Below are 27,721 nucleotides of genomic sequence, written 5' to 3'. Positions count from 1 at the left end.
TCGTATTTTCCAAACGTCAAGCGCGTGATGGATGACTGTTGGGTCGGAGTCGACGGCGGCGCTGCAAACGCTGCGGATCTGAGGCATTAAGATGCAGAGCAAATAAAAGCGGCAATAGCGTGCGGCCGGCGACATCTTCGAGTTGTGTTGGAAGGGTGCTGGCAGCGGCGTGAATGTTTAAACGGTAAGGGTTTAGTTGGCCTGGCTCCGGCCTGCCTTTGTGGAGGAGGTGGCGGCGACCGTGGCCATGGATAAACGTCTGCTTGCGGGCATTTGTGAAGAACATACTCCCAAGTTGCGAGTAGGCCTAAGACGCTGCAATGGAGATATAATCCAGTGTTTCCCTCGTATTAACACGGCGTTGTGTTTTGGAGGGCGCGGTATCGAGTAAACCACAAAGATGTGTTTTTGTTACCCGTTTTAAATTGAAATGCCATTGACTCAACCGACCGGGCACCGATAAAGCTAAACCAATCATTTATTTCCAAGGATGTGATACATGTGGAGTTTTTAGCACAGCAGCTGCAAGTGGTCCATTGACCCTTTCAATTAACAAACCAATCTGCAAATACCATTCTCACGTTCGCTTAATAACCGGTCTGAAGAAATGTAGGTTTCGTTGGTATTTTCCAAGTACACGTTTGCTGCACATTTTTCTTTCTGAAATGTGCCGCAGCATCGAGGTAGAAATGTTCTCCTTATTTACCTTTATATTTCATTCTGCCAGCGGCAAATATCGCCGGAGATGGATGTTGCTCGAGCTTTTATTCGTTCCCAAACAAAGCGATTAGTGATTTTATTTTATTATGTGCCTTTACTAAAACAGATAAGATTTCTCCCATTAGCTTCGCGTATGTATTCTAGGAATTAGTTGACTTAAACTACTTTAAATAAAAACTAAATGGACTCAAAAGCTACAACACAACGAATGTTTTTGTTAAATTGTATCTTCCGTCCTTGAAATCTAAGACGTATAGTTTGCCAAGATTTTTCATTTCCGATTTATTACTGGAAATAAAATAGTGTTCGATTGGAGTAATTAGATTTATTACCAAAACAGATTGTTTTAATGTGGGTAGTTTTGGGACGGTGTGGTGTAAGTAAAACTAATCTGACTACTTCTTGGAAAGAATATCTTTTCAGAGAGACGTTTAATATTAATTTCGCAAGAAGAAAGGTGAAGTTGGCAAATGGGTTTACAATATTGTTGATCTTAAATAGATTATTTCAAACCTCTTGGCAAAATAAAATTGATTGCTAGAAGAGGAAGATGGGTGCCATACATTTTTTACAGTAAGGAATTTTCAACTGTGTTCTCATGTAAAGACATCACAAAAGTTAATTTTAACTAATTAAAGTGCTTTATAATGTTGGAAAGTGTGGCAACCAAGTTGTGCGCAGGCAGGTCTCTCTTACATAATAACTAGATTATCTGTACTGGTGAAATGGGTTGAGGAATAAATATTGATTACCTAAAAGTACAGGTATAATGTAATAAATATTTACATATCTACCCGCTTCTCTTCAAACAGTGCTATGGGATATTTTGTGTCTAGCTTTGGGCTGCAAATGGTTTTTGGATTAATTCTAACTATATCGGTATTTATGACATTGGATTGTAAACCTAGATCATGTGTTTGAGTTTCTGCAATGGGAACTGTCTAGGAAATGGCACGTTTACTAAATTAGATTGTTATACCATCTTGCATAAATCAGTGCAATAAATGCAGTTTTTCTTCCTTAAAGTTAATTTTGAGCAGGAGAAGTAGGCTGAAGTGGAATTTTTAAATGTCACCGATGAGCCTTAGCCTATTTTTACTAATAACACTTTGTAATTAGCTTAGTACAATTAAGTGCAGAAATCCAATTTCCGTGCAGGACCAAATGAGATGAATTAAACAGAAAAGAAAAATTAAGTTTTGCCATGAGTGCCTTTGCATATCCAACTCTACATTTATTTTGAGGTTCCTCCTAGAATCTATTATTGGTCCCTTCTATATTATTCAAATACACACAGATTACCGTTTGCCTGCAAATTAATGGCACAGCTTCTCGTTCTGAGTGTTATCTTTTGACCCGACATTGATTTTTCAGTCTGATACGGTCTAAGGTGTGTTGGTTTCCGTTTGAAATCTTATATGGGTGATGGGGAAGTTATTACAAAGGGGTTCTGAGGGACATGATTTTATTGCCTGTATTGGAGTGCTTGAGTTATTTGGAGAAATTGGAAAGGTTCGCTCTGTTTTCCATGTAGTGAAGAGACTGAAAGGAGACATGGCGGAAGTTTATAAAATTGCGATAGGGTAATTAGTCCATGTGTTCATGTGGTTGGGGTGTCCAAACTAGAGGGCAAAGGTTCAAGAAATCTGGGGGTAAATTATTCGCACATCTGTTATCTGGAATGAGCTGCCAAAGAAGTGGTGGAGGCAGGCACATTAACAACATTTAGGGCATCTTGAATGAACAGGGCATAAAGGATTATGGAATTAATGCAGGAAAGTGGTATCCTTACAAATTGATGCGGTGGGATGAAGGTTCTGTTTCTATGCTGCACAACTCAATACTCAATCTTTCCATTTGAATGACATTAACTGAACTTTTCATTCAAAAAGACAAGTATTTTCCCTCTATCTTTGTCTAGCTGTGCTGATATATTTTTTCTGCTGCTGGAAACCGATTCTGTGCTGCTATCACACCTGCACTTGTTTTCCAGTTTCCCATCATCCACTCCATGTAAATTGTAGCTTATAATAAATTACACCATTATCTTGCCCATCCATCAGCCCAGTACCGGTACTTCAATTTTTACACTTGCATTGTTATATTTCTTTGTGGACTTTTTCCATATCTCTATAAACTGCTCTGGAGGTAAACTACCTGTATTTTTTCTCCTTCCCATAAGAACATAAGTAAGATCAAAATGAGAGATTTCCACTCGAGCTGTTTTCACTATGCAAGAGGATTATGTGAGATTCTACTTCAATGGCATTTCAGTGCGCTATTCCTATATCCTTTAATTTCTCAAATATATACATTTCTCTTGATTCCATTTTTGAATATTAAATTTCTACAGCCCACCAGGATGGACATTTCTAAATATTTACTCTGCTTTGAATGAAAGAATTTCTGCTTTAAAAAGTCATTGATGAAATGCAAATTGTTAATACATTTAATAATATCCTGAAATGCTACATTTCAGTCTACAAAAATGCTTTTACAGTGGTTAGATAATTCATGTCAAAATAAATATGTAATCTAAGGAAATGAATAGTGGCGTGAAAAAAGGATGGATTACTCTTTGAAAGATCAGTATTTCACTTTCTGATTTTTAGTGCTTGATTCTTACAATAGTAGATGGACTGTAGTAAGAAACTTCTGCAGTTGAACTGTGCAGAAATGAATAGTTTTCTTTTTAAAATATTGTTTTGATTTAGTCTTGAGGTTCGTAGAGTCACCGTTTAAAGGATAGAAACATTGAAACATAGGTGCAGGAGGAGGCGTCAGTCTCCAAATTTGAGGAAGGATATTCTTGCTATTGAGGGTGTGCAGCGTAGGTTCACTAGGTTAATTCCCGGAATGGCGGGACTGTCGTATGTTGAAAGGCTGGAGCAATTAGGCTTGTATACACTGGAATTTAGAAGGATGAGGGGGGATCTTATTGAAACATATAAGATAATTAGGGGATTGGACACATTAGAGGCAGGAAACATGTTCCCAATGTTGGGGGAGTCCAGAACAAGGGGCCACAGTTTAAGAATAAGGGGTAGGCCATTTAGAACGGAGATGAGGAAGAACTTTTTCAGTCAGAGAGTGGTGAAGGTGTGGAATTCTCTGCCTCAGAAGGCAGTGGAGGCCAGTTCGTTGGATGCTTTCAAGAGAGCTGGATAGAGCTCTTAAGGATAGCGGAGTGAGGGGGTATGGGGAGAAGGCAGGAACGGGGTACTGATTGAGAGTGATCAGCCATGATCGCATTGAATGGCGGTGCTGGCTCGAAGGGCTGAATGGCCTACTCCTGCACCTATTGTCTATTGAGGCCATTTGGCCCTTCGAGCCAGCACCGCCATTCATTGTGATCATTGGCTGATCATCTACAATCAGTAACCTGTGCTTGCCTTCTCCCCATATCCCTTGATTCCACTAGCCCCTGGAACTCTATCTAACTCTCTTAAATTCACCCAGTGAATTGGCCTCCACTGCCTTCTGTGGCAGAGAATTTCACAAATTCACAACTCTCTGGGTAATAAAGTTTCTTCTCACTACAGTTTTAAATGGCCTTCCCTTTATTCTCAGACTGTGTCCCCTGGTTTTGGCCTCCCCCAACATTGGGAACATTTTTCCTGCATCTAGCTTGTCTAGTCCTTTTATAATTGTATACATCACTATAAGATCCCCTCTCATCCGTCTAAACTCCAGTGAATACAAGCCTCGTCATTCCAATCTTTCCTCATATGACAGCCCCTCCATCCCAGGGATTAACCTTGTGAACCTAAGCTGCACTGCCTCAATAGCAAGGACGTCCTTCAAATTAGCAGACCAAAACTGCACACAATACTTCAGATGTGGTCTCACCAGGGCCCTATACAACTGCAGAAGGACTTCTTTGCTCCAGTATTCAAATCTTCTCGTTATGAAGGCCTTTCTTCACTGCCTGCTGTACCTGCACGCTTACTTTCAGTGACTGGTGTACAAGGACACCAAGGTCTCGTTGCACTTCCCCTTTACCTAATCTGACACCATGGAGATAATAATCTGCCTCCTTATTTTTGATGCCAAAGTGGATAACCTCACATTTATCTACATTATACTACATCTGCCATGCATCTGCCCACTCACTCAACTTGTCCAAGTCACCCTGCAACCTCCTAACATCCTCTTCGCAGTTCACACTGCCATCCAGCTTTGTCATCCGCAAATTTGCTAGTGTTACTTGTAATTCCATCATCCAAATCATTAATGTATATTGTAAATAGTTGCGGCCCTAGCACCGAGCCGTGCGGCACTCCACTCTCCACTGCCTGCCATTCTGAAAAGGACCTGTTTATTCCTACTCTTTGCTTCCTATCTGCCAACCAATTCTCTATCCGTGTCAATACTCTACCCCCAATAATATGTGCTGTACTTTTGCTCACCAACCTCCTGCGTGGTACCTTATCAAAGGCTTTCTGAAAGTCTAGATACAATACATCCACTGGCTCTCCTTCATCCATTTTACTTGTCACATCCTCAAAATATTCCAGAAGATTAGTCAAGCAGGATTTCCCCTTCATAAATCCATGCTGACTTGGACCAATCCTTTTACCGCTATCCAAATGCGCCGTTATTACCTCTTTAATAATTGACTCCAGCATCTTCCCCACCACCGATGTCAGGCTTTCAGGTCTAATTCCCCGTTTTCTCTCTCGCTCCTTTCTTGAAAAGTGAGATAACATTAGCTACCCTCCAATTCACAGGAACTGATCCTGAATCTATTGATCATTGGAAAATGATCACCAATATGTCCACGATTTCGTGAGCCACCTCCTTGAGTACCCTGCGATGCAGACCCTGGGGATTTATCAGCCTTCAATACCATCAGTCTACCCAATACTATTTCTCGCCCAATGCAAATTTCTTTCAGTTCCTCTGTCTCCCTTGATCCTCTGTCCACTAGTACATCTGGGAGATTGTTTGTGTCTTCCTTAGTGAAGACAGATCCGTAGTACCTGTTCAACTCTTCCGCCATTTCCTTGTTACCCATAATAATTTCACCCGTTTCTGCCTTCAAGGGACCCACATTTGTCTTTACTAATTTTTTTTCTCTTAACATACCTAAAGAAGCTTTTACTGTCCTTCTTTATATTCTTGGCCAGCTTCGCTTCGTACCTCATCTTTTCAGCCCGTATTGCCCTTTTCGCTATCTTCTGTTGTCCTTTGAAAGTTGCCCACTCTTCTGGCTTACTGCAACTCTTTGCTATCTTATACATCTTTTCTTTTAGTTTTATTCCATCTCTAACTTCCCTTGTCAGCTACGGTTGCCTTTTACACCCCTTAGAATCTTTCTTCCTCTTTGTTATGAAATGATGCTGCATCTTCTGGATTGTGCCCAGAAATTCCTGCCATTGCTGTTCCACCATCATTCCTGCTAGGATCTTTTTCCATTTGACCTTGGCCAGCTCCTCTCTCATGCCTTCATAATCCCCTTTGTTCAACTGCAACACTGATATTCCTGGTTTAACCTCCCTCTCAAATTGCAGATTAAAACTAATCATATTATGGTCACTACCTCCAAGCGGTTCTTTTACCTTGAGTTTCCTTGTTAAATCTGGTTCATTGGACAACACGAAATCCAGAATTGCCTTCTCTCTGGTACAAGCTGCTCGAAGAATCCATCTCGGATGCACTCTACAAACTCCCTTTCTTGGGGTCCAGAACCGACCTGTAAGTGAACAGTTTTAACTTCGCTGTGTGCCAATTAGTACCATTTAATCTCTATCAGCTGTTAAGTGGTAAGTAATGTTTAATCAGAAGTGTTCTCAGTCCTGTTTAACAGCTTGCCTGTTCTGTTGGGTATCAGGTATACAGATAGAGGTTTGAACATCACCAGACCATGTTTGCACAGACAACTATCAGTGTTTTGTGTAAGAAGGAACTGCAGATGCTGGTTTAAACCGAAGATAGACACAGAAAGCTGGAGTAACTCTCTGGAGAGAAGGAATGAGCGATATTTTGGGTCAAGACCCTTCTTCAGACTGGTTATCATCATTACTTTTTTGCATATCTTTCATTCATTGTTTATCTCTCCACATCACTGTCTATATCTCTCGTTTCCATGAAAATGTTAACCATTTCTCTTGCCACAGCACTAGCACCAAAAGAACAATAGAAATAAAGCATAATGGCATTGGTTCTTTCTTGTAAAAACTCACACATTAATCCCTTTCTATCATTTGTCTTTGCCTTTCAAACATATACAGAAGCTTCTTCTAAGCTTGCAGCAAGGAAACAGGCCGTTTGGCCCATCATGACAATCAAGATACCCCATCTAAGCTAGTCCAACTAGCTTTCACTCTATGGGGTTTCTTATCCGTGTATAGGTCCAAGTGTCTTTTAAAATGTTATTATAGTTCCTGCATCAACTATCTCCTCTGGCAGCTCTTTCCACGCAGATCGTTGTGGGTATATGGAATAAGTTGCCGTTCAGTTTTGTATTAAATTTTGCCCCCCTCACCATAAAACCTATGTCCTCTAGTTTTTAATTCCCCAACCCTGGATAAAATACTCGGTGCATTCACCCTTGCTATTTCCCTTGTGCTTTTTAGACACCTCTATAAGATCACTTCTCATCCTTCTGCACTCCCAAAAAATAAAATCCCAGCCTGCCCAACCTTGCCCATTTGCTTGGCCACTTATTTTTGTGTGTATCTTTTTCAAACACTTTTAAAAAGTTGAATCCAAATGTTACTTTTATGTTAAACATGTTTTGAATGTAAATTGTTTTAAAATTATCCTTCTGGCTTGATTATTTGCCTTTTTAATTGATGAAGACTTAACCAAGGTGAAATAGTCTCTGGAAATTTTCTAACTCCATTTTCAAAAGCCATAGTTATTTGTCGTGTAATTCATCAACATTATTTTGGTCGATCTGTTTTGAAGATTCAATAGAACAATCTATTTCTCGTCATCTGCCTGTCCAATAATTAAGAATTAAAATTTACTCCAATATTGTGCGCTTTGCGTTCAAGGGTCTACATTTCTACAATTGAAATGGTATACATCTTTCTAATAGTGAAATAAGTATATTTTTAGTTTATTTTTGAAAGGTCATAATTTGCAAAAACAAGATACTTAAACATACCAATGACTGGATGTAGAGGCAATTTATTGTTAATAATAAACTTAGTAGATTGGATGAGTTGGAGGTAAATTTAACATGTACCTTCTTTCCACAAATTTTGCAGTTTCAACTATGTATAACTAGTTGCATATTTTAGAATAGCTAAGAAATTTTAAACTAACTGCCATAGCAGAAATTGGACAAGATTCTGAGGATCTGCAACAGAAATATGGGATAAAATCATAGTACATAGTAGAACCATGACGTAAGCAATTTAGTAGTAAATCAATATGTCGGGTCCTCAAAGATGATAGAATTTGTGTAGATTAAAAATGATGGATTTTGTGTATTATAAGGGTTGTTGCAGCATTTGAGACATGATGCTTAGAAAAAGCAGATGACTGGATCTGAAGTTAGCAAATTTTCTCTAATGCCCTTGAAGATAGACACAAAATGCTGGCAGCATCTGTGGATAGAAGGAATGGGTGATGTTTTGGGTCAAGACACCCTTGCCTGTACTTTTATTGAGGGGAAAAAAGTTTGTCAAATGGTGACAGTTCCAGGACTTGAAGTTTAGTTTTAAATTTGTTGGTTTTTGGAATACCCGTGGATCTGAAATTGCCTCCCTGGCTCCTATTGAAATTGTCTTTTTTTTTTCTCCCCAGATGTCTTTGATCATTTGTTTGCTGCCTATATTCAGATTGTGAATTGATAATTAAGATTCTTGATCACACCAGGCTTCTTTGGAATCTCCACTTGTAAGAGGGCCATAGTCAAGATTCAAGAGTGCTTGTCATAGTCACTGGAAATGAACCGGAACAATAACATTCTTTATTGCTGCACAATTACAAGTACATGAGATACAACGTTAATAATAAATTCAGCTATTCTAAGAAAATTAAACCATAATGGTGCAAAAACCAAACTATACAGAACAATCATAGTTGTGCCAGCAACTATAATTATGTGGGTAAATGTTCCATATTGTTGCATCCTCCTTTTCAAATGTCCCCTTAAAAAAAAAAGAGCAGGAAAGAAGTGCACGTGTAGCGTGTCACAAAAACTACAAAACTGCGCATCCAATGTGTTTTAAGGCCAATTTGATAACTTTTTCAAGACCTTCACTGCAGGTAAATTTCAGAACAATACAATTAATGTACAAGAGGTCTTGTCTGAGACTGTCCAGAAATTCATTTTCACATATGTTGGCTAAGGGATATTCATTAACCAGGCTGCTAATTTTCCTGGTTTTTAAATTTGCAATATCTTTAACTATGTACCACTCCTACAATAGAGTTCAAATGTTTTAACAGATTAAATAATCAAACCCCAAGTGCGGTTTGAAGAAGGTTGCTTTTATAAAGCCTTTTATACCATTTTCGGCATATTTTCTTGAAGATATTTTGTCACAAGAACACAATGACGTTAGAAATAGGAGTAGGCCATGTGGCCCTTCAAGACTGTTTTGCCATCTTCTATCTCAGTACCACTTTCCAGGACTTTACCCCATAACTCTTGACTTAGGGCGGCACAGTGGCGCAGCGGTTGAATTGTTGCCTTACAGTGCCAAAGACCCGGGTTCGATCCTGACCACGGGTGCTGTCTGTATGGAATTTGTACGTTCTCCCATGGGTTTTCCCTGGGTGCTCCGGTTTCAATGAGGTGTTTCTCCCCCACCCCCCAGGAACACAATGACTGCTCAAGGGTAGAACATTCCAAAGGTTTGGCATCATCTTGAGTAAAGAAAGTTCTCTTCACCTCAGTCCTAAACTTTGGGGCCCATACCTGAGGAGGGATATGCTGCTTGGACCCCATACCTGAGGCGGAATGTACTGGAGTTGAAGAGGGTCCAGAGGAGGTTTACAAGAATGATCCAGTTGATGATTGGATTAACATATGATGAGAGTTTGACAGGTTTGGCCTGTACTTGCAGGAGTTTAGAAGGATGGGTGGGGGGTCTCATTGAAACCTACTGAATAGCGAAAGGCTTGGATGGAGTGGATGTGGAGAGAATGTTTACACTAGTGGGAGAGGATGTTTCCACCAGAGGGCACAGCCTCAGGATAAAAGGATGTGCCTTTGGAAAGCAGTTGAGCAGGACATTCTTTAGTCAGAGGGTGGTGAATCTCTGGAACTCATTGCCACAGAGCACTTGGAAGGTCAAGTCATTGGATATTTTTAAAGCGGAGATTGAAAGGGTCTTGATTAGTAAGGGCCTCAAAGGTTATGGGGAGAAGGCAAGAGAATGGGGTTTAGAGGGGTAGATAGATCAGCCTTCATTGAATGACAGAGTGGACTCAATGGGCTGAATGGCCTAATTCTGCTCTTATGACTGAACTTATGAATCAAACAGCCTATCTCTGATTCTGAAAGGCCTCCTAGTCCTTTAAACCTCAGCCAGAGAAAACATCTTGCCTGCATCTATACTGTTATGTCCTATAACATTTTTTGGGGGGTTCAAAGAGATGCTCTTCTTAAATCAAAAAGAATTCAGTCCCAGTTGTCCAAGTCGTTACTCATTTGGCCAATTCACCTTCCCTGGAATCAATTTACTGAATGTTTGCTGCTCTGTCTGTGGTGGCAGCTACCCAGTTTCTTCATTAATGATACCAAAACTATGTGTAATAATGCGAGTCACTGAAATATTTATACAATTGCAGTGCAACTTCCTTGTTCTTGCATTGAAAACCCCCTCTTCATAAAGACTGACCATATACTCCATATATGCCTCTCATAATTTTGTATATTCTGCTTCTATCAGGTTGCCCTCTCAGCCTCTTGATCCTCCGGAGAATATAATCTGTTTGTCCAACTTTGGTGGACTTGTTTTGTGAACCTTCTTCAGGCCTCCATATCCCTCTCACCTGCTGCTGACGACCAGACTGCACACAAATTTAATTTCACACTCTGCTGTTCTGTCTGATTTATCCAATTCCCAATCCTTATCAGTACATTAGACCTATCACCACAATGCTTTGTGCTCTTATCTCATCAATTAACCTTATTATCTAATACCTTCTGAAAATCTACTTCACTAATTTCCCCCGTACCTATTTCATTGACCGATTCCTCAGAGACCCAGTAGATTAACCACACGCTATTTTCTTTTCATAAAAGGTCGTGCTCATTCCTGTTATTTTTCAAGGTGTTCTGGTTTTACAGGTTCCGGCACCCTCGCTTTCAGAGCCTTTCTGGATTATCTGTTTTTTCCCAGGCCAACAGAGGTCACGTGATAATGAAACGACCTTTCACCCCTGGGCTGCTAGTGACACCCCTCCCGTGTCTCTAAAGCACCATGGAATGCCAGAAGCCTAAAAAATCAAATATAAAATGTAAACTGAATGTGAATAGAACAACCTGCCGACCTATCCCCGGCTCACAAAGACTTCCCGGACGTTTAGAGCCTGGCATCCGACCCCACTTCCGACTTGCAAGGTGCGCCAGCGAGCCCTCTCACCTGCTGCTGTTTCTTGTTGTCTGGCGGTGGCTTTATCCACTTCCTGCTCAACCATTGCCACCCGCTTCTCTGTCCAGTTGGCATCTTTTTTTTCCCGCCGCCACCTCCTTCTCCCTCATAGTAGCGGACATACTCTACCTTAGAGGTCACAGTGGGTGAGAAGGGAGGGAGCCCCATGGTATGGTACCTAGCCTTGTTTTGAAGTGAAACGACAGTGCTGGAGTAACTCAGCTGACTGATTCAGTCTGAGGAAGGGTCCTGATGTCACCTATCCATGTTCTCTAGAGATCGTGACCCCTGAATTACTCCAGCACTTTGTGCCCTTTTGAATATTAACTATCATTTGCTATCATTGTCAATAAGGGACATCACTCCCTCCACTATGTTCGGTTTACCGTAAACCCTCATTATAAAGAACCATAACTAATGGAGTAAAATTTAAACAGAAAATATCGGCATTCCATTCATCTATATTTTTTGTAATGTCATCAAAAAATTGATGTTAATCACTTTAATTTGCTTTTTTATAAATTTACGATATTCCTCCGTGATTAACTTGCATTCAATGCTTAATTTTTCTTTCCTGCTCATTTTCTCCAATACATTACCGACTATTGTTGTTCATTTGATTGGCCTGTGGCTACTCAAAATATCCTTGTTGCCTTTCTTGAACAAGGATATCATGTTTACCGTTTAATGATATGCATTTTGTTTTTGGAGCTTTTGCTGCAACAGAATGAGAGGTTTGTTGCCACCTTGAGCAAATAGGAATAACTAAAAGAACAAAAGAGCCACCTGCAGTTTAAGTATATATATATTGCAGAATTTGATTATTAACCCAAATTGTTGGTCATATCAGAAATGTTATTATGGCTAGAATCTGCAGTGAGACGATTTGTCATTTGGAATACAGAATCCAGATAACCTGACCTTAACTGAATCTACCTCATCCCTTGCTTCTGTAATGTAATTAAATGTAATCATTAAACATTAGGTACTGTCAAACAACAATTAAGGATTAGACTGCAAACTACTTGAAATAAATAGTAGTGACGAGTGACTAATGGGTTTAACATGGACTTTAATTTTGCATTTATTTAAGTAATGGTTTCAGAATTGAATATAGTGGCTTCTAAAGAGCAACATTTCAAGCAACATAAAAGCAAAGGAATTGAAATCTAAATGGTTGATATGGTTGACAACTGGAGAGGTTAAACTTTTAGTGCAGAGCCAGAAATTTATCTTTGTTCGTGTTGACAATATAGGCACATAAGTACAATTTTGATTATGTTTAACATTTAATAAAAATACATGACCACCTGACTGTCTTCAACCTTAAGCCCTCATCCCACCCCTCTATTTGTATTGATGCCAATTGGTCCTTTGGAAGAAATAGAACTCAATTTGTCATCTATTTTTCTCCTCTTTAACTATTTTGGAAATTTTAATTCTTGGTGTTTTATAACTGGCATCTCCGCTTTTAAATTTAGTTTTCTTATGATTTATTAGGGAGAGAAAAAAAAACACCTGGAAGACATTGGCACTATGGAAGTAAAGGGATTTGGGTTGAGACCCTGCAATCAGGACTGACTGTGTAGAGGGGAGGTAGTCAATACAAAGAAGCAAAAGAGAGGTGTGAGACAGGTTAATTAATACCTGCTGAGCCGGATGGTCACATCGCACAGTGATCTGGCACAGATCTACTTGCACTTTATTCTGTTTTAAAATTGTTACAATTTGTTTCATTGGGTTGTTTAAGTTAATACTGACTAGCTAATTAAATTATTGCATCGTATGGGAGGCGCATTCCCAATCTCGTTGTACCCCTGTACAATGACAATAAAGATATATTGTATTGTTTTGTATTGAAGGGGGATGAGATGTAGGGGGAGTGTTGAGAGTTGGTAGGTGACCGATGGAAACAGGCAAGATAATAATTGGCTTGATGGAACCCAGTGGCAAGGTGAAAGTAGAGACAGAGGCTGGTAAGTGTTGGATGAAGCAAGATAAGGGAAGGAACCAATGGAGCCAGGAGAATGAGGGGATGGGAAAGATGAACCAAAGGAGAAAAATCTTAGCTGGCATGTAGGTTCTAGGCAGAAAGAAGCAGGTGGAGGAGCATGTCCTGTCGGTGGCGGCTGCCTAAAGAAAGTACTGTTGCAAGGGGTTATAACGTGAGCCGCAGGAACACCCACATCAACTGGAAGATGCGACAACTGGTGAAGTAAAACTCGGTGCAGCTTGTGGAAGATGTCGGCGACTCAGCAGAGAGTTACGCTCCGGTTCTCTCTTGCCTTCCCAGTGTTGCACTGACTGGCTGAAACTGGAACAGTAGTGAGCCCGGGCAATGGTTTTATATCTATAAAGTGGAAGTCCTTGCCATCCTCCCATTGCAATAACAGACGACCTACTGTGCCTATGTATAACATTAAGGAATGTGGATAATGAGAAAACTTTACCGTTGAAGGAGTGGACAGGTTTAAAGCATAAAGTAGGAGACATGGAGGGAATTTCAGTAAGGCTGGTTGAAATCTGGAGCACTCTCCCTCTGGACATGTTGGTGCAGATACTCTTTCCACCATAGTTGCCATCAGTGATGTTCAATTAAATATTGAGAAACTGAACAAAATAGACCATACTAATATTTTTGCCGTGAAGTTCTAGATGTTTAAGAAGGAAATTAAGCAAAGGCAATAAATCTTTTGTCAGCAATGAATTAACAAAATATTTTTCTTTACTGATGCTGAGGTGTTAGAACATTTAAAATAATGTGGAGCTGAATTTAGCGCTTGAATCAAATGACTTTATTTTAGAAGGTAGTATTTAGGCTTTTATTGAGATGACTTAACAACATGTTGTCTTCAGTGCAAAGTACACATTGCAATATATTGTATTTGAAAATAGTGGTTTAACATGCATAGGATTTCTTGGACATTAATTATGTGGTGTAAAGAACTCTGATTATGCTATGATCTTTGTAATGGGGGAATGCTATGCAAGCTATAAATAATAAATATAAAAGCAAACTAAAAAATATTGTTTTTTCACTGAAAATTGTCCTCTTTAAATTTAAAACTGGTCATGCAAAGCAGGACTTTATGGAACGTTGGCAGTTCTGTTTGGAAGTACTGTTAATCTTTTAAAAATCAAGATGATTGGGACTTTGGCGGTTGCTGACTTTTTCTACTGCTTAACTGAGACTTGGGCTTCCACTGTGCAGAAGCCATGCTGTTATCTTGACTATCTAAAGTAGGCTGAATGACAGATACGCCCAGGTGGTAGGAAACTAGGCGTTGGCACTGGGTCAACAATATTGGGTGTTTTGGTAATCTGGTAATGTCCAGAGGAGGAAGTTTTCTGATACTTACTCCTGGTATGCTGGAACATATTGCCTGGTGTTCCATTTCATAATGATGTGCTTTGAACAATTGATCGCAAATAGATTTTGTATTCTTATTTCCAGCATTCCTTTTGATCCAGTGGAACTGCTACAATGGTAGACAAATGTACTGAAAATAAAACAAAGTGCTTGCTCGAATTGCTCAGCGACTTCTATGCAAAGAGAAATCAAGTTAACTTTTCAGGTTGAAGAGCCTTCAGTTTTGGGTTGCAGTGAGGGAGTAATGCAGTTTTTCTTTCACCACAGACTGCATGATCTGCCGATCACTTTTGACATTCTCTTTTTGGTTTCAGTTCTCTGAAGCAGCTCTGATCTGCATTTCAGTTTTCAAATGTCCCTTTGTTTATTTTCTCTGCCCTCTTTCCTACTACTTATTTTCCCACTTTTTCAGTTCATCTGAAGGACCCTTGACCTCCAAATTTAACTCTCTTTCCACAGATGCTGCTTGACCTTCTGAGTGTTTACAGCATTTTCTGTTTTGTTTTCAGATTTCCAGTATCCTGCTGTTTTCCGTGCTGGCATTAACAGACTTCCTTTTGGTGAAGGATTCTTTTTTGGTGCATAGGTTATGGTTTAATGATTTGGGCAATTTTTTTTTTTGGATTACTTTTAATGGCTGGTGGTGACGATAAACTATTGTGCATTGGAAAAATGAGATTCTGATTTAGGAAGAGCTATTGGAGCAATTGCTTTGTTCTATTTCAGTCGCTTATTTGAACCTTAAGGTTGCTTTGGAATAAGTTACTGCAGGGATCTATGTCAATGACAGTTTGCTTTTTGGAGTGCATTGGATGGTCTTCAGTTTGAGTAGAGGGAGTTGCTTGAGTTGAGGTGCTGGGTTTGTTGCATGTTCCTGTGCAGAGGCTATTTGTTTTTTGGTAGATTAGAAGTTTACTGTTTTTGTACCGTTAAAGAGATGTAATTACATTAAAATTGTCAGATATAAATTATTTGTCTATATTGGTTCAGTGTTTTATAAAATTGGAATGGATCCAGAAACCTAGCTGAATGCTATAGAATAGAACTCTGGCTCAAAGTCATGGTAGACTTATTTTTGGAAAATTGATCTATTTAGAACTTCTGAGTTACTACATTGGACTTTGTCGTTGGAATGACCTTATGCAGTAGCCCATTACAGATCTTCCAGTGAAATTGCAACACAGAAAGATGCACGTTGAATGAGTAAGCGTTTTGATTTATCATTGACTGGTCCATGGAGTAAAATTTAAATCTGTGGATTGTCACCTGACGTATAAGCTTGGGAAAACAATCAAACAATCCTTCATATGTTTTAGTCACCCATTCCTTCTCACCAGAGATGCTGCCTGTCCCACTGAGTTACTCCAGCATTTTGTGTCTACCTTCAATTTAAACCAGCATCTGCAATTCTTTCCTACTCCAAATGTTTTAGACAAGTCAAGCATATAACTTGATATGCCCAGGTCTAAATTAACATAATATTTGCACAATATGCATTATAATGCTTGGTATATAAACATAGCACAAAAAGTAAGGAAATTTGTGTTTGGTAGATTATTTCTTTGTTGTAACAATGCTTCTTGGCAATAAATCTTATACCGTTGGAAAGCCTGTTTATTTCCCTTTTAAATGGTGCCACATTTGTAAGGAAAATGCATTTGTGAGATGAGCAGCAGAGCTGAGTATGTGGGTTGCGCCCATGAAAAATCTGCCAAATCTTCTCTGCCAATGCCAAACAGCTTATTCTGCCATTGACTCTTGTTTGGTGTTGTTTGGTGGATTGGATGATTGAAGTCTGAAGAAACAAGACATATTGGCAATTTAACAATTTATTCATTTAATAAACAGGAGCCTCAGTAGCGTGTGGAGGAACCATACACAGCCACAACAGCCTGGCACCTCCTCCTCATGCTGGTCACCAGCCTGGTCACACACTGTTGTGGGATGGCATCCCATTCTTCAACCAGCATTTGTCGCAAGTCAGCCAATGTGGTTGTGTTGGTCACTCTGGCACGAACAGCACGCCCAAGCTGATCCCACAAGTGTTCAATGGGGTTGAGGTCAGGACTGCTGGCAGGCCATTCCATCCTCTCCACTCCCAAATTCTGGAGGTAGTCTCTGAGAAACCCTGCTCTGTGGGGGCGAGCATTGTCATCTTGGAGGATAGAGTTCGGTCCCAGACTGTGGAGATATGGGATTGCCACTGGTTGCAGAATCTCATCTCGATATCTCTCTGCATTGAGATTGCCTCCAATGATGACAAGCCTCGTTTTTCCAGTGAGGGAGATGCCGCCCCACACCATCACACTGCCTCCACCAAAAGATGTTACTCTATCGGTGCAGCAATCAGCATAGCGTTCTCCGCGTCTTCTCCACACTTTGACCCTATGATCCAACTGCCGTAGGCAGAATCTGGACTCATCGCCGAACATAACGTTCCTCCACATGTTCAGGTTCCAGTGCACGTGTTGCCGACACCAGCGCAAACCGGCCTGATGGTGAAGGGCAGTCATGGCAGGCCTCCTGGCAGCCCTATGAGACCGGAGATCGGCTGCGTGCAGTCTGTTCCGAATTGTCTGGGCAGAGAGCCGTCGGCCATATCGTCCTGCAAACCTTGACTGCAAATCTGTAGAAGACAGCCTACGGTTCCTAAGTGCTGACAGGGTGAGGAAACGGTCTTCTTCGGGTGTCGTCTTCTTGGGACGCCCACTTTGCGGCCTGTCTCTGACATCCCCCGTTATATGGAACTTGGTCTTCACTTTGGAGATGGTATTAGGGCTCACTCCAAATAATGCCGCAACTTGGTTTTGCGGAACACCAGCTTGAAGTTGCCCTATCGCACGGGCCCTATCCAGATCAGTCAAACGTGGCATGCCGATTCTTGGAGCAGACACATACTGACCACTGTAGCAGGGCCCATGCTCACAGATGGGGGTACCAGAAGCTCAAAACAAGAGTCCAATAGCAACAGCAGAATAAGCTGTTTGGCTTGGCAGAGAAGATTTGGCAAATTTTTCATGGGCGCAACCCATATACTCAGCTCTGCTGCTCATCCCACAAATGCATGTTCCTTACAAATGTGGCACCATTTAAAAGGGAAATAAACAGACTTTCCAACGGTATAAGATTTATTGCCAAGAAGCATTGTTACAACAAAGAAATAATCTACCAAACACAAATTTCCTTACTTTTTGTGCTATGTTTATTAAATTACGACGAGTCAGTCACATTCAATGTAAAATGGCATAAATGATTTTCGCAATGGTTTGATATATTTACTTTAAATAGAATGTTCAAAGATGTAGGGTAAACCTTTCCCAAATAATGAACACTTATTGATATAGAGTAGAAGTGAACAACACTGAAGAAAAGATGTTTGTTTTAAAAAATATATATTTTGACAGGTTCAGACAGACTGAACATTGTGCAGGGCGGTGAATATTGGCAAATGGAGAACTATTTCCAAGCTGAGGCATTTAACCTGGACAAGGTGTTGGATGAATTTGAGCAGAATGAAGGTATGTTCATTTCTTCTCTTAGCTCTATATTATTTTTATTCTGTAATTCAAGACTTATTGTAAATAGGTCTCCCCTTAATGACTTTAGGGTTTCAATGTATCCAGCCTGTTCAGAATGTAACCAGCGTGCTTAAACTTATCTGGGTTACAGAATGATACAGCGTGGAAACGGGCCCTTCGGCCCAACTTTAATAGGCCCACACTGGCCAACATGTCCCGGCTACACTAGTCCCACCTGCCTGCGTTTGGCCCATATCCCTCCAAACCTGTCCTATCCATGTAGCTGCCTAATTTAAACATTGGGATAGTCCCTGTCTTAACTACCTCCTCTGGTTACCCCACAGATTCCTATTAAATCTTTTCCCCTTCACTGTAAACCTATGTCCTCTAGTCCTTCATTCACCTAATCTGTGCAAGTGACTTTGCATCTACCCAATTTATTCCCCTCAGGATGTTGTACACTTCTATGCGATCCCCCCTGACTGTCCTGTGCTCCAATGAATAGAGTCCAAACCTATTCAACCTCTCCCTATAGCCTGACAACATCCTCGTAAATCTTCTCTGTACCCTTCCCAACTTGACAACATCTTTACTATAACATGGTGCCCAGAACTGAACACAACACTCTAAATGTGGTCTCACCAATGTCTTGTACACTGCAACATGACCTCCCATCCTCTATACTCAATACTATGAAGACCAATGTGCCAAATGCCTTTTTGACCACCCTGCGACTCCACCTTCAAGGAACCATGTACCTGCACTCCTAGATCCCTCTGGTCTACAACACACCCCAGAGCCCTACCATTCACCATGTAGGTCCTGCCCATGTTAGACTTCCCAAAATGCAACACCTCACATTTCTCTATTAAATTTCATCAACTATTCCTCAGCCCACCTGGCCAATCGACCAAGATCTTGCTGCAATTTTTCACAATCATCTTCAATATCTGCAAAACCACCCAATTTTGTTTCATCTGAATACTTGTTAATCTTGTCACGTATGTTCTCATCCAGATCATTGCTATAAATGACAATCAGTAACGGGCCCAGTACCGAACTCTGAGGCACACCAGTAGTCACAGGCCTTGCCCTCTGCGTCCTTCCATGAAGCCAATTCTCCTTCCATTCAACTATTTCTCCTTAAATCCCATGCGATCTAACCTTCCAGAGCTGCCTACCATGTGGAACCTTGTTGAATGCTTTGCTGGTCCATATTTACAACATCGACAGCTCTGCCCTCATCGATCTCTTTGGTCAGGTCTTCAAAAAACTTAATCGGATTTGTGAGACACTACCTCCCATGCACAAAACCCTGCTGACTGTCCCTAATCAGCCTTTGTTCGTCTGTATATCCTATCCCTCAGAATACTCACTAGTAACTTTCCAGCTACAGATGTTAAGCTCGATGGCCTAGAGTTACCAGCATTTTCTCTGCAGCCCTTCTTGAATAGAGGCACAACATTTGCCACCTTCCAGTCTTCCTATATTTAGAGGCGATTTGTAAATTTCAACCAGGGCTCCCACAATTTCCTCTCTAGTCTCCCACTATGTCCTCGGATATATCTGATCAGGCCCTGGAGATTTGTCTACCTTCATACACGATAGTACCTTCAGCACCTCTTCGACCGTAACACTGACTGCTCTCAAGACACTTCCATTGACTGCCCCAAGTTTCTCCTGTCTTTCGCCTCGGTGAATAGAGTTGCCTACAGTATGGTCATTTCATTCATGTAAATTCATCTTGCTATTCCTTAGCAATGCTGTTCATTGCTACTTCCTCCTGATGCTCCGTAATTAAATGCAAGTGTAAGGTGGAAAAGCCAGCAGTGACAATCTGACTCCCAGCATGCAGTAATGTTGTCACTTGGTGCCATAGGTATGATCTTTAGAGCTCTGCTGTAGGTTCTAGTATGGTTTGTAAGGTGTTCCTGCAGCACAGTGCCCATGTTTTTAACAGTTTAATATGCCTGAAGCTTGTTAGTCTTGATGCAAGCTGTCATCCATGACTGTGGCAGATCAGTGCATTAATGGTCCAGAAGTGCATGCTGAGGATATAAAACAGTACAGACGATTTGTGTGGAAAGTCCCTCCTGCCATTGCATACACATAAGAATGAGAATAAGAATTTCTGATAACAATACATAAATTTTGTTATTAAAATAACAATGCTAGAGGTTAGCATTGAACCCAACTCCCTGAAGCTGTGAAGAAGTAGCAGAAATTGCTGTGCCACCATGCTGTAGATTATTGGTTGGCCCCGGTGTGCCACGTGGCAGAAGGTAGGCCCTGGCATGCCACGGCCACACCTGATATCAGGCCTGGCTCGCCCGCCGGGGAACCGGGAATCCGCTGATCATGGTCACTGCTCACCCCAGGGATGGGAAAGGAGGGAGTCAGACAGAGGACCGGTAAGCAGACTGGCCGCGGCAGGCAGTGGAGTGCTGTGCCTCGATGGTGGAGTGGACCGCTGAAGACCCTGCAGCAGCCTGGGGATCGGCTGGATCAGATGTTGCTCCAAGAGCACGTGGACCGGATGCGGTTCGCTGCGGCACACTGGTGGAGAACACCAATGGCCGCGCTTAGACAGGTTGACCTTGCAATGCCACCAAGACAATCGGCCTTCATGGTCTACACCTTTAACAACTAGGACTTGTAAATGACGCCAAATCTGGTGACTCTGTATACTGTTTCGATGTACTACAACCGTACATTCACCCCCACTTGTCCCTCCCCCTACCTCACCCCCACTTGTCCCTCCCCTGCCCACACCCCCAGCCCTGCCTCCACCCCCTCTCCCCTCCTCCCCACCCCCACTGTCCTGCCCCCAACTGTCCCCCTTCCCCCCCACCCCCACTGTTCCCCCCCACCCCCACTGTTCCCCCCCACCCCCACTGCCTCCTCCCCCACCGCCCCTCCCCTCACCCTCTCCTCAAGCCCCCACCCCCACTCTTCACGGATCAAAAGAGATAAAGGCTATTTTCAGCGGTTAGAAAAACTATAACAACGGCAAATCTATATGATTAAGTGAAAATGGATCAATGGTACTTTATTGGTATGAAGATATAGTGAAATTCATTTTTGTGAATCATTGAAACAGTATACAGAGTCACCAGATTTGGCATCATTTACAAGTCCTAGTTGTTAAAGGTGTAGACCATGAAGGCCTATTGTCTTGGTGGCATTGCAAGGTCAACATGTCTAAGCTCGGCCGTTGGTGTTCTCCACCACTGTGCCACAGCGAACCGCATCCGGTCCACGTGCTCTTGGAGGAACACCTGATCCAGCCGATCCCCAGGCTGCTGCAGGGTCTTCAGCAGTCCACTCCACCATCGAGGTCTAATAAACTTTAATAAATTCCCTCTCCCCCCCCCCCTCCCCGGGAGGACTGCCGCCCGTCTCGGCATGCCCCATGCCTGACCTTCCTCCCATGGTGCAGCGCGCCGCAGGGACGGCAGTAGAGGGTCAACAAGATGGTCGGCCCCGCTGTTCGCAGCAGGAGAAATGGCGCCGAGATCAGTGCCTTCTCCCTGTCCACTCTCGCCCACCCATGGCCCTGGGAGATGCTCCACGCCCGGCAACAGTCCATGCCGTCGTCAGCGTTCCCCGCCGCAGATTGCAGCCGAACTGCAGGAGACTCGTCCTGGGGCACTCCCCGCTCGGCAACGGCTCCACGGTTGGGCCGAGGGGGGAGGGAGGGGAGGGGGATAGGGAGGGGGGGGAGGGGGAGGGGAGGTATCGGGGAGTGGGTAGGGGGGAGGAGGAGTGAAGGGGATGGGAGAGGGCTGAGGGGGAGGGGAGCAGGGGGTGCTAGCTGCACCAATGCAGGAGAGGTTTGGACCCAACGGGTCCACTTGGTTTAGTTTATCCTAAAGGTTCTTGTGGAACCTGACAATACAGGAGAAAAAAAACTACCTATCCACCCACTCATAATCAAAGCCCTCCATTTACGATAATGTCCTTGTGAATCTTTTCTATACTTTTTTCAGCTTAATTACATCCTTTCTAAAAGGTAACCAGGACTGTGCACCATATTTCAATTGTCTCACCAATGACATGTACAATTGCAACATGACTCCCTAATTACTGCAAAAGGACACAAATTGCTGGAGTAACTCAGTGGGTCATGCAGTATCTCTGGAGAATGTGGATGGGTGACGTTTCTGTTAGAGACTCTCCTTCAGACTGGGGAAGGAGAGAAGACGGCTAGAAAAGAGGAAAAGCAGTGGAAAGTGTGGCAGGTGATGGGTCGCCATTGGCAAGGGGGGATTTTGATAGGAAGATGATTGGAACAAAGGTGGGACCTGGCCAAGAAGTGGCAGGTGGAATTTAAATAGATAAGTGCGAGGTGCTTTAATTCCATCTGCCATTTTCTGGTCAGGTTCCCAGTTCATTTGGAATCTCTTGTAATCGGAGACACCTTCTAATGTCCTTGCTTTGATACCCAGTTGGTGCACTTTAAATCATTCTGAGACACTTGCGCTTTCTCCTCACTATTTCATTATCATCCGTTACCGTCTTTTATTTGTTCTCCTACAATCCATCTGCTCAGTTCCATTCATAATTGTCCCCAGTGCACAACCCTGTCATCATTGTTTGGATTTTTTAATGTATTCAGCATACACTCTTTGTCCATTCCACCATAGACACTGATAAACGTGTGCCATTTTGGCTACAGTATACTTGAAATGGATGGATCCTTCTCTGCACCCCTGCCACATGGCTAGGACATAATAGCTGTTGTGTGGATGAAAATGAACAATAGAAACATAGAAAATAGGTGCAGGAGTAGGCCATTCGGCCCTTCGAGCGTGCACCGCCATTCAATATGATCATGGCTGATCATCCAACTCAGTATCCCGTACCTGCCTTCTCTCCATACCCCCTGATCCCTTTAGCCACAAGGGCCACATCTAACTCCCTCTTAAATATAGCCAATGAACTGGCCTCAACTACCTTCTGTGGCAGAGAATTCCACAGATTCACCACTCTCTGTGTGAAAAAAAACGTTCTCATCTCAGTCCTAAAAGACTTCCCCCTTATCCTTAAACTGTGACCCCTTGTTCTGGACTTCCTCAGCATCGGGAACAATCTTCCTGCATCTAGCCTGTCCACCCCCTTAAGAATTTTGTAAGTTTCTATAAGATCCCCCCTCAATCTTCTAAATTCCAGCGAGTACAAGCCGAGTCTATCCAGTCTTTCTTCATATGAAAGTCCTGCCATCCCAGGAATCAATCTGGTGAACCTTCTCTGTCCTCCCTCTATGGCAAGAATGTCTTTCCTCAGATTAGGAGACCAAAACTGTACGCAATACTCCAGGTGTGGTCTCACCAATGCCCTGTACAACTGCAGCAGAACCTCCCTGCTCCTATACTCAAATCCCCTCGCAATGAATGCCAACATACCATTCGAGAATATTTGAGTAATCCAGTTCAATAGTCACTCTAAAAACCCAGTTAAATTTTGAATGGCAGCATTTGCATGCAACTCCATAATAACAGAACCAAATTGATATAGTTGCTCATAGTATCTCTTTTGCATCTCTTGACCTAATAATGGCCATTACTATCTTGGCATATAGGGAGAAAAGGAATAGATAATTCAGCCCTTTGCTTATTCAGTTCTCATGTAAACTGTATTGTCAGTTAATTCTAGCCAATGTCCAATTCTCAATTTTGGTCATCTTGTTTCAATTGATTGTTTTATTTTATAGCCTTTCAAAATGATCCTTATTTCTAGTAGACTAGCAAATAAAATGACATCCTGGTTCATGTCTGAATGGTTTGATTTAAGGTTATGTACTTTTTTGTTTTGAGTTACTGTCAGAGGAAATTGTTTATCTACTCAATTTGTGTTTTGCTACCTGTTCATAATTTCATTCCTCAGCTTGGGTATAATTCTTTCGAAATACACCGCTGTACTTCAAAAGTTATTCATTCTTTAAAGTTTGGCACCTAATGTTTGCAATCAGGATCTGTCCTTCAATGTCTTTGCTCCGTGACAGCTCAAGATTCCCTCCATTATGAAAAACATTACTGATTTTCATTCTGTGATCTCGAGCAGGCAACTTCACTCCTCCCCATATTGAAAGCCATCAGATGGAGCTTCTATGACCGGTCAACCAAGCTAAATCTCTTGATCAACTGAGACTTGTCAAGTGCTCTGCCTAGCAAAACACAAGACTTCAGTGCTGAAAATATTTAGCAGGTTAAAATCTCGGGAGGGGGAAATGATCATTTTGGAGAGGGGGAAATTTGATTTGAACTGATGATTCATTATGGTAATTTCCTGAACTGATAAACTGGTTTCTCCTTGCTTTCTTTTGTATTCCACTATGTCAAAGCAATATGTGCTTTGCTAAATATTGTTTCTCATTGCCAGGGTAGCTAAGGCTTCATTATAAATTAGATTATAGAATTAAATTTCAAGCGGGTGGCAAATTTTCCACAATTTTACCGCAATTTGTGTTAGGATGCTTTCCAGGAAAGCACAAGTGGCATGGGTGTTCAAAAGGGTCATGATAGCAATATATACACAGATTCATTACAGGCAGCATTGCTGTGTGAGATTGAAGGCTCAGTCCTTCGTGGATGTAATGAAATATTTAGCGATCTCATTGTTACAGGAGACAATGAGATCACTTTACCTATTTCATACACACTCATTAGTATTCAGTCATGAATGCATTCTTCTGAAAAGATTATTAACAGCTCACTTTAGTAACATCCGTGCTTTTTTTCAAATGGCTATACAGGTTGAACACTTTTTTCCCCTTAACTGATGTCCGCCCCCTGTAATCCGGACAAAATTACGAGAGTTGAAATTTCCTAAGCGGCCACAGATGGCATTGTAAACCTCACTCCCGACTCGCAAGATGCACCAGCGAGGCTCTCTCCTGTGCTGCTATTTCTTGTTGTCAGCGGTGGCTTTATCCACTCGACCAGTGTTGCCTGCTTTTCTCGTCGCTCTGTCCAGTCGACAACCTTTGTACCAAACTTTTTTTAACGTGTAAATATTGAGGTAGTAGGCTGGTCTGAGGTATTTGTAACAGTTTTGGAATGATGTGCCTGAAACATCTATAAAGAGAGAAAATATTTGTAAGAATCAACTGTCAAAAGTAATTCCAACCTGTTAAATAACCTAATATATCAGTGGGGAGGAAAAGGTGGGAGATCCAAAGAATATTGAGAAAGGGTGAAAAGGCGTGTGAAATAAGGCTATGTGCAACCAACAGTGTTGAATGGAAGCGATTATGTAATTGTGTCCTCGTATTGTACAGATGTCATTACATGGCACTTGAATGGTGCATATATAATTTCCTACTTTCGAGCCCCTGATTTGAGCATTGGCTAGGTCTTGATACATACAGGCACCAACTGCTTTTGAAGAGCTGAGTAGTACTGAATGTGGCAGAATCATCACTGAAGTGCCACACCTCTGTCCAAGTAATGAAAGAAAGGTCCTTGATGAGGAAGCTGAAATTGATTTGACAAAAGATTCTGCCCTGCAGTGGTGTTGTGGATCTGAGATGATTTACATCCCGGTACTGAGATGATTTACAACCCGGTACTGTGAGGCAGTAGTTCTACCAACTGTGCCACCCTAAATTCCTGAGCTCCCCTCAGGGGATTTGAACCTATGTCTGGATCAATGGTTCAGAAGCATGACTGCTGTTCCAGTAACTTACCCACTACATTACCATATCCCACTCGCGACACCACCATCTGAAACACTACACTACCTACAATGAAAACAGTTTGAATGAAATGCAATCTGAGCATCAGTAAGCTTATTATTTCGTGAGTGGTTTCTGATAGCACATCTCATTCTTTTGAGAGCAGACTGAGAGCGATAACTAGTTGGATTACTGCTTTTTGTGGAGTGGATGTTCCTGAACAATTTGGTACATTACTGGTTAAATCGTAGTTATGCAGGATGGAAACAGGCCCATCAGCTCAACTTGTCCTGAAAGACCAAGGTTCCTTACTGAGTAACTCTCATTTACCTGCATTTAATCCGTATCCTTCTAAACCTTTCCAATTAAGAAATCTATCCAAATGTATTTTAAATATTGTAATAGTACCTACCTATACCACTTCCTCTGGTAACTCTTTCCAAATACCCACCCATCTTCCTTAGTAAAATATTTCCCCTTTCACTTTAAACTTTTTAGTTTTAGGCTCTTTCTCCCTGGAGAAAAAGGACTGACCATCCACCTTCTCTATGCCACTCATGACCTTTCTATAACTCTATAAGATCTCTGCTCAGCCTCTTTTGGTCCAGCTATCTTGAATCTTTTCTGCATCTTCTTTAGATTATATTCTTCCTATAGTGTGTTGACCAGAATTGCACCCAATATTCCAGATGTGGTCTCACCAATATTTTGCACAGCTGAAAAATGACATCCCAACACTTGTACTCAGTGCCGCATCCGATAATGGCGAGTGAGCCATACGCCGCCTTCACCACCTTTATACCAGGGTTGCCACCCTCAGAGAACTAAATACTTGTACCCCTCACTCTCTCTTCTATAACATTTCCCTGTCATTTACAATGTATGTCTGACCCTGGTTTAACTTTCCAAAATGCATCACTTTGCAATATGCGAGTTCAATTCCATCTGCTATTCCATTGCTCACTTCCCCAGGTGATCAATATGCAATTATTGCTTTAGGCAATCATCTTCACAGTCTGCCAGTCTTCCAATTTTGGTATGATCTGCAAATTTACTGTTCAAATTAGTGTTGTAACTATATATATATAGATATATATAATATAAGAAAATAACTGCAGATGCTGGTACAAATCGATTTATTCACAAAATGCTGGAGTAACTCAGCAGGTCAGGCAGCATCTCGGGAGAGAAGGAATGGGTGACGTTTCGGTTCGAGACCCTTCTTCAGACTGATGTCAGGGGGGCGGGACAAAGGAAGGATATAGGTAGAGACAGGAAGATAGAGGGAGATCTGGGAAGGAGGAGGGGAAGGGAGGGACAGAGGAACTATCTAAAGTTGGAGAAGTGTTGTAACTATACTGGTACAGTTTGTATAAAAGAACAATTTGTTCTCAAATGTAGGTCTTCATTATAGACCGGATATTATGTGGTCCTATATCCTTGACCTAGTCCAGCATTCAGATAATTAGAGAGAAAACCAAGATGGATAATCAACTTGGCACAGTAGCTGAAGATACTTCAGCAGATGCTTCAGCTTTGCCCTCAGCATTTGAATTGTGAGCTCCACTATTATTGTGGATGGCTGTGATTTCTGATAAGCTATTTAATCGTCCAACATCCTTCACATTGGTTGCTGTATGCCTGCAGAACATTGAAGTATTCTTGCATTTAAGAAAAGACTGAGAGCTACTTTTTGATATGGATTTTAAACCGTTGTCTATGATTTAGGCAAATATATAAAAGGGACAGGCGATGCTTTTCCTATTCTTGCTTGGGAAGATGTTGGATATTGATATTTTTTAAATGATGGAATGTTTGCCATTGGAGTTCAATTATGTAAATGAGATGTAGTCAGCTTTTGCCAGATAATACAGTTTAA

At 41.7% G+C, this 27,721-nt stretch overlaps 1 protein-coding gene across 4 annotated transcripts in view; it reads left to right on the top strand.

Moving 5' to 3' along the window:
- The first annotated feature begins 34 nt into the window (after positions 1 to 34).
- Positions 35 to 27,721, top strand: part of LOC144598398 (zinc finger FYVE domain-containing protein 9-like) — a 125,700-nt gene continuing 98,013 nt past the window's right edge. For all 4 annotated transcript variants that reach the window (XM_078408533.1, XM_078408532.1, XM_078408534.1 and 1 more), the window contains exons 1-2: positions 35 to 184; positions 18,054 to 18,167. In XM_078408533.1, coding sequence (XP_078264659.1) covers positions 18,098 to 18,167 — 70 coding nt within the window. In that variant the 5' untranslated portion in view covers positions 35 to 184; positions 18,054 to 18,097. The remainder of the gene's footprint in view (positions 185 to 18,053; positions 18,168 to 27,721) is intronic.

This window comes from Rhinoraja longicauda, chromosome 11, assembly GCF_053455715.1.
Source record: "Rhinoraja longicauda isolate Sanriku21f chromosome 11, sRhiLon1.1, whole genome shotgun sequence".
In the NCBI taxonomy this organism is placed as follows: domain Eukaryota; kingdom Metazoa; phylum Chordata; class Chondrichthyes; order Rajiformes; family Arhynchobatidae; genus Rhinoraja; species Rhinoraja longicauda.
The sequence above is the reverse complement of the archived record's forward strand: the minus strand, read 5'-3'. Positions and strand labels throughout refer to the sequence as shown.